The 8660-nt window shown below is 41.7% G+C and overlaps 1 protein-coding gene across 1 annotated transcript in view; it reads left to right on the top strand.

Annotated features, from left to right (window-relative positions):
- The first annotated feature begins 3875 nt into the window (after window positions 1-3875).
- The window catches only part of NRIP3 (nuclear receptor interacting protein 3), a 32804-nt gene continuing 28019 nt past the window's right edge, over window positions 3876-8660 (top strand). The window contains exon 1 of the mRNA XM_088447088.1: window positions 3876-4164. Within this exon, the coding sequence (XP_088303214.1) occupies window positions 3991-4164 (174 nt within the window). The 5' untranslated portion in view covers window positions 3876-3990. The remainder of the gene's footprint in view (window positions 4165-8660) is intronic.

Genomic DNA, 8660 nt, shown 5'->3' with positions numbered 1-8660 from the left:
AGTTTGTGTTAGATTACACAGCACAGTTTGTGTTACATTACACAGCACAGTTTGTGTTAGATTACACAGCACATTTTATGTCAGATTACACAGTACATCTTGTGTTAGATTACACAGCACAGTTTGTGTTACATTACACAGCACAGTTTATGTTAGATTACACAGCACAGTTTGTGTTAGATTACACAGCACAGTTTGTGTTAGTTTACACATCACAGTTTGTTAGATTACACAGCACATCTTGTGTTAGATTACACAGCACTGATTGTGTTAGATTACACAGCACAGTTTGTGTTAGTTTACACATCACAGTTTGTTAGATTACACAGCACATCTTGTGTTAGATTACACAGCACAATTTATGTTAGATTACACAGCACATCTTGTGTTACATTACACAGCACAGTTTGTGTTAGATTACACAGCACAGATTCTGTTAGATTACACAGTACATCTTGTGTTACATTACACAGCACAGATTGTGTTAGATTACACAGCACATCTTGTGTTAGATTACACAGCACAGTTTGTGTTAGATTACACAGCACAGTTTATGTTAGATTACACAGCACAATTTATGTTAGATTACACAGCACATCTTGTGTTACATTACACAGCACATCTTGTGTTACATTACACAGCACAGTTTATGTTAGATTACACAGCACATCTTGTGTTAGATTACACAGCACATCTTGTGTTAGATTACATAGCACAGTTTGTGTTAGATTACACAGCACAGTTTATGTTAGATTACACATCACAGTTTGTGTTACATTACACAGCACAGTTTATGTTAGATTACACAGCACAGTTTGTGTTAGATTACACAGCACAGTTTGTGTTACATTACACAGCACAGTTTATGTTAGATTACACAGCACAGTTTGTGTTACATTACACAGCACAGTTTATGTTAGATTACACAGCACAGTTTGTGTTAGATTACACAGCACAGTTTGTGTTAGATTACACAGCACAGTTTATGTTAGATTACACAGTACATCTTGTGTTAGATTACACAGTACATCTTGTGTTAGATTACACAGCACAGCTTGTGTTACATTACACAGCACAGTTTATGTTAGATTACACAGCACAGTTTGTGTTAGATTACACAGCACAGTTTATGTTAGATTACACAGCACAGTTTGTGTTAGATTACACAGCACAGTTTGTGTTACATTACACAGCACAGTTTATGTTAGATTACACAGCACAGTTTGTGTTACATTACACAGCACAGTTTATGTTAGATTACACATCACAGTTTATGTTACATTACACAGCACAGTTTATGTTAGATTACACAGTACATCTTGTGTTAGATTACACAGCACAGTTTATGTTAGATTACACATCACAGCTTGTGTTACATTACACAGCACAGTTTATGTTAGATTACACAGTACATCTTGTGTTACATTACACAGCACAATTTATGTTAGATTACACAGCACACCTTGTGTTAGATTACACAGCACAGTTTGTGTTAGATTACACATCACAGTTTATGTTAGATTACACAGCACAGTTTGTGTTAGATTACACAGCACACCTTGTGTTAGATTACACAGCACAGTTTATGTTAGATTACACAGCACAGTTTGTGTTAGATTACACAGCACAGTTTGTGTTAGATTACACAGCACACCTTGTGTTAGATTACACAGCACAGTTTATGTTAGATTACACAGCACAGTTTGTGTTAGATTACACAGCACAGTTTATGTTAGATTACACAGCACAGCTTGTGTTAGATGGTCTCATAATAGGAACAACCGTTTCTATCATCTTCCGGGATGTGGATTAACAAATAGACAGTAAAAAGGTCGACAGTGTCTACTGTAGATAGACACCAGATGTTAGACAGTCAATAGGTTGACTGGGACAAAAGGTCGACACATTACAGGTTGACAGGTACAATAGGTGGACACATGATTTATTTATTTATTTATTTTTTAAGCCCTAATCTTCAACCTAACCCTCTCTCCTGGTGCATAACCTTAACCGTTGGGGTAGGTGCCTGACCCTAACCCTCTGGTAAGTGCTTAATCCCTCCCTCCTGGTGCCTAACCATACCCGTCGGGGTAAGTGCCGAACACTAAAAATACTTTTATTTAAAAGAAAAACATGTCAACCATTTTTTGTCGACCTTTTGACCATATCGACAATTTGTACCTGTCGACCTTCTAATGTGTCGAACTTTTGTCCCAGGGGACCTACTGACTGTCTAACATCAGGTGTCTATCTAGACGTTGTTGACCTTTCTACTGTCTATAGTCCAGAACCCCATCTTCCGACAAGCAGCGCAGTCCCCCAGAGGAACACAAATGGAAGAACCTAGCAGCCATCTTGCTCTCTCGGACCCCAGCCAGGTAGTGGAAATGGATGCCCTCATCTGACTATATTACTCATATTACTTTATTCATTTATGTATATATTTTTAAAAAAATGCTCTTTTTTTATGAAAAAAAAAAAAGTGCCGATATCCAGGTAAATGTGCGAGTTCAGACGCGTCTGAATATGGACACCGGGATCAGTTCAACTATAGCAATAGACGCAGCAGCTGACCGCAACACGCTCATGTCTGGCCAGTCACCCCCCTCTTACCAATCAGGAATGGCCACTGAAATCGCCTCTCTCTGTGTCCAAATTTGTTTTGCGGCTTCCGGCGGTAACCATCACCTACGCATGCGCAGTGCGGATCGGACGCATGACGCAGAGTGAAAACATCGGCCGCTTGCGTGCGTCCTTCTCTGAATCAGACCCACAATGGCTGGCTTCCCTAGTACTGGTGTAATAGTCCTTCCACATCTCAGGATGGAATCAGCTTTCCCTGTGCAGCTGTGAGTCAGCTCCGTGGAATGAGCACAGAGATTAATAATACGTTGTTTTTGTGCTTTAATAGTACGTTTCATAGGCAGTGAGATGAAAATCCCCCGTAAGACGGAAAATGGGGGGGAGGTAATGCCAGCACAGATGTCAGGACATTGCTTTGCTTCAGCCGTGTCTGGGTAGAGAATCCTGGAACTTATAGTTCTACAGATGTCATACTATATATATTTAATTGCAATTATATAGACGTTGATGTTAGAGGAAAAACTTCTGATCAATACAATATAATTTAATTAAATGAAAGAAAAATATTGTCCCTATTTTTACCATTGGGGGTAACTGTGTACAAATAGTCAATATCCTGTCAGTCTAGGTTATTGATCCCCAATTATAGCCAGCACATACATCATATATGATCATCACCTACACACTCACACTGGCTTTGCATACATTGCATGCACATTAATTGAATATCAAAACATATTATAGATAACATATTGTGAAAGAAACTTTTGCAGATATATGGCAATGTGCAGCAAGTATTTTGTATGATTTTCTGTGTAAATGACATTAAAAAAGAATCCAAGATATTTTATTTTTCCTTCGTCTATCAATATTGACACTTTTATTTCTGTCAAAATGAAAGAACAGAAAAACGACAGCATGGTCAGATTTTTCTTCAGATCTGAACGATAACGATTTAAAAAATCGTTCAATCGTTCATATCTGAAGGAAAATCTGACATATCTGACATGTCTGAACGATGCGCGTTCCCGATGGTCAGATAACGATATCAGACATCTGATGTGTTTGCAGTCAGATTTGGACGATTCCATTCATTTTAATGCAGTCAAAAATCGTTCATAGTTCAAATCGTTGATCAAATCGTTCAGATCGTTCAATCGTTCATCTGACACATCTGACCGTGTGCACTTTCCGAATGCCTGATTAAAGGGAGATTAATATGCATTTTCCCACAGGTGGCACCAGAATCCTCAGGAAGACGCACAGCAGCCTCCTCCCAGCTCAGTACAGTATAACCGCTCCCGTCTGCACGTCAGATCATTGCATTCTCTGTAAAGCATCAGACAAGAGCCTGATTCCTGCTCATTTCATCCCCCCCCGGCGGAGCTGGGAACAACGCACTGCCAGATGTTTTATTCTGGGATCCTCACGGAGGGTAGCAGGAAGGATGCTGATCTCAGGGAGGCTGCGTCCCTACGGCAACAGAGGAGGATGAAGCAATCGGTCCAGTTCATCCATAAGGATTCGGCGGATCTTTTGCCCCTGGATGGGCTGAAGAAGCTGGGAACGTCCAAGGACACAGTAAGACAAATTCACGGCTGTTGGTATTGGTAGAGGGGTGTGTGATGTTTCACTGTGCTGACCAGAACCTACACAAATCTTAACTTTGGGGGTGTTTTCACCCAACAAATGTTCTGTTATGTTGTGCCGATTTGAGATCAGTCTCCCCCCACCCCCCCCAAAAAAAAATAAAAAATAAACAAATATATATATATTTATATATATATATATATATATATATATATATATATGTACGTACGTACGTACGTGTGTGTGTGTGTATATATATATATCATTCTGAATATATCTTGTACATAATTGAATACAGACAATGGGTCATAGTACTGACAAATCGCCCTAATATGGATCCTGGGAGACAAACATTATTTCTGTACCTAAACCCAAAGGGGGGAAAAGAACCTGCCCAGGTGAAGACATTGGTAAAATGCTCTGGACTGAGAGTCAGATAATAAGTTGATCATACATGGACATAACCTGAAGACGATTGTCTATACATAGTGGGCAGTTAGTAATTTTGAAAATATAAAACCTGGATTTTATTATAATTCTTATACATTCAGTCATGCAGTGATGCACAAGTCCAGGATGATGTCAGGTACATAAGTGGATTACAGTGGTTGGAATACTGTATAAATAACATCTGTGAGAATTCAGTGTGCACAGGAGTCTAATGCACCTGCAGACTCTGCCCTATGCTCTGACCATTGTCAGCAGTGGCAGGCTATCGGGATTTCACTCTGCCATCCACTGCCAACCAGGCAAGGAAAATCAACACCCCCCGCTGTGCGGAATCATTTCCCAGCTGGTGAATGACAAAAACGTCTTATTCCTGTCCCTGCCGGGGACTGTGGTGTCACCGGTGTCCTTCCCGGTATACCGACGTTGGGGGTAGATGAGGTATAAAAACGTGATTATATAATTGAAGTGACATTATAGCAGAGGTCTCTTTATATTTGTGAAGCCAAGGACACCATCCTTCAAACGATGGGACCCTGTATTCATTAAGGGGTCTATTTACTAAGCAGTGTTAGGAGAAGTGAAAAGTGATAAGGTGCCAGCCAATCAGCTCCCAACTGTCATTTTTCAAACACAGCCTGTGAGATGACAGTTGGGAGCTGATTGGCTGGCACCTTATCACTTTTCACTTCTCCTAACACTGCTTAGTAAATAGACCCCTAAGAGAGGGGCAATCATGGACTGGGGCCCTGGATTATATATATCCCATGAGCCTCCACCCAATACTACTGTAAAAAAATACCTCATGCTAAGCGCCATACACCTTCTGTCTACCGTTCTCCATGCAGTGGGTCATACATGGCAGCTCATAGGTACAAGCTTACTGTTCCATACGGTCCCATTAACGGTGACCATGACAGCTGCCTTTGGGTTATACACAGACTTTGGTTACAGCAGTAACAGTCACAGACAGTGATAATCCCATTATGAGTCCCTACACCCAATCATCACACAGCTCTCTCTATGTCGGCCATCTTGTCAGCCATCCTTTTTGTTTTATTGTTGGTAACTCCTCCTAGTGCTCATCTGGGAGACACCCCCTGAGCCCCCAAGCTCTGCTTGCTGATTGGTTACCTGTGCTGTGTGTCGCTTGTCACTTGCAACTGAGTGTTTCAGTTTGTTACTATAGTAACTATATATAATATATATTGTTCTATATAGACGCAAGCACATTGTATATTGTACAGGACGTGCTCTCATGTGGTGTAGTGCAGCAGAGACGTTCGGGCCCTTTAGTGAGCAGGGGTCCCTACACTGAATGATTCATCTGCTTTCAGGGGAGAATGCAAACAGACCCTATTTTAATCCGAAACACGGTTTACTTGATCCAGCAAATATAATTTTATAAAATATATATGTACCATAGAATTCTAGATCAATATATTATTTTTTTTTTTAAGCAACATTTTTAGGAATATATTCCATGTTATTTTGAATAATTTATCGGTACAATGCCCAGTGCCAGAAGACTGGTATACGTGATTCTGCCCGTCTTGGACATATTAATTGAGGATGTGAATGATGAAATCTTATCGGCATGTGAGAGTTTTCCTCCAGCAGAGACGGGTCCAGGTCAGCAATCTATATAAACGGGATAAAGGGCCTAATTCTAAAATATTGATTATCGTACACTGACTTCAACGTCACCAAGCATTCTGCCTTGCCGGAGAGGTGATCGAGCACCTGAATACTGTGTCCCCTCAACATGGAAGCAAAAAAGGTTACTTACTCGCTGATAACAAGTAATCTGCCTTTGGGCGCAAACATTCACTTAGGGGTAGATTTACTAAAGCTTCTAAAACAGAAAAGTGGTGATGTTGCCCAAATCGACCAATTAGATTCTAGCTAACATTTTTCTATTGCATTCTAGAAAATGATAGGCAGAATCTGGTTGCTATGGGCAACACCACTAATTGTCTGATTTAGAAAGTTTAGTAAATCAGATTCTAGCTATTACCTTCTAGAAGGCACTAGATGAATGATAAGTGGAATCTGATTGGTTGCTATGGGCAACACCTCCACGTTTGTAAACCCGCACTTTAGTAAATATACCCCCTAGAGAGGCCTGGATGTGTAGTGCTAGGGTACATCCTGGCACCCATTGCAGTGGGTACTAGGGAAATGAACTAACCATGCCCCAGTTAACTTTGTAATAAAATAAATCTTGTGCCTCTTGTTTAAATATGATATTTACCCAATTAGTAAGAAAATAAAGTGGCTCTATCATCATAAATTACTTAGAATCTTATTTCTAGCTTTTTCTTCTGCCCTACCCATTTGGAATTTTGAAATCCCAGAGTATACAAAAATCCCATAGAAACAAAAACCCTGTTACTCCAGTGAGCTAACAGCCAATGAGCTGCGGTCTCCTATACCACTCAGAGATGTGAGAGCCTATCAGATTGTCTATTCTTTATAGCCACGATTTCACATGAGTTTCTCACATCATGACATCACACACATCTGCAGGAAGCCACCATCTCACCGGTACACAGGGCAGGAGCTTGGGCTCTGGTTATACCCAGGTCACAATTCCCTTGAGGCGGGCCTCTGCACCACAACAAATCAGCAGCTTTTAAACTTAATCCAGGTCGAATAACCCGGGTCCCTCATTTTAGGCTGCATTGTATCTGGTCCGGTCCCCATTTTGACCCTGGTCACAACCAGGGTTGAAGTCCCGGGACACACAACCCAGGTTGACCCTTTCACACCAAGCCAGGACCCGGGTTGTCCTAGCTGGTGTGAAAGGGGTATTACTGAAACTTTAGTTCAAGGCCTGGGGACCCTGCTCCTTCCTCTATATAACTCTGTTTGTGGCTTCCTGCTGCCTCCATTCCTCTCCTCACACCATGTCACTGCCCCTGTCACATACAGCCCTGCCCTCACTATCACATCACTCATCTCCTGATATACTCTGTGCTGCTAAGGAACCCTGATCCTTCGGCGAAAAGTTCTGACAGTTTTGGGGAAATCAGCCTGATACCCCCTAAAGATGCTCTGACATGGGGGTTCACTATGGGTACCCCGAATAGCCCTGCTAAAGGTATTTGGGCTTTTTAAATGGTCTCAATAGGCGCTATTTAGCGTCATTGAGCAAGTGGTGAACCACAGCAAATCAGCAGCTTTTAAACTTAATCCAGGTCGAATAACCCGGGTCCCTCATTTTAGGCTGCATTGTATCTGGTCCGGTCCCCATTTTGACCCTGGTCACAACCAGGGTTGAAGTCCCGGGACACACAACCCAGGTTGACCCTTTCACACCAAGCCAGGACCCGGGTTGTCCTAGCTGGTGTGAAAGGGGTATTACTGAAACTTTAGTTCAAGGCCTGGGGACCCTGCTTCTTCCTCTATATAACTCTGTCTGTGGCTTCCTGCTGCCTCCATTCCTCTCCTCACACCATGTCACTGCCCCTGTCACATACAGCCCTGCCCTCACTATCACATCACTCATCTCCTGATATACTCTGTGCTGCTAAGGAACCCTGATCCTTCCACTATATAACCCTCAGGCCCATATTCAATTTGGAGCGAAAAATCCGTTGCCGGACCTTTCGCCATCATCGCTGGTTTTGTCGGCAAAAAATTAGTGCACGCGTCCCCGCGTCCCCGCGTATCCTCGAATTCCTTTGCAAATGTGCGAAAACGAGACCCGGCGAATTGGAAATCGGCGAAAAGTTCTGACAGTTTTGGGGAAATCAGCCTGACACCCCCTAAAGATGCTCTGACATGGGGGTTCACTATGGGTACCCCGAATAGCCCTGCTAAAGGTATTTGGGCTTTTTAAATGGTCTCAATAGGCGCTATTTAGCGTCATTGAGCAAGTAGTGAAGAAGAGCATTTTGCAACTTTTTTGGGGGGGAAATTAAGTAGTCCCATCAAATTTGGGGTACATGAAAATGGGTGCAAACATAGTTCTAAATCAATAAAAAAAATCTTGAAATTGCACCAAAAAAACGTACCTTCAGCAACCATCTGCAATA

Source organism: Taudactylus pleione, unplaced genomic scaffold, assembly GCF_031769625.1.
Source record: "Taudactylus pleione unplaced genomic scaffold, aTauple2 ptg000418l, whole genome shotgun sequence".
Taxonomy (NCBI): domain Eukaryota; kingdom Metazoa; phylum Chordata; class Amphibia; order Anura; family Myobatrachidae; genus Taudactylus; species Taudactylus pleione.
The sequence above is the reverse complement of the archived record's forward strand: the minus strand, read 5'-3'. Positions and strand labels throughout refer to the sequence as shown.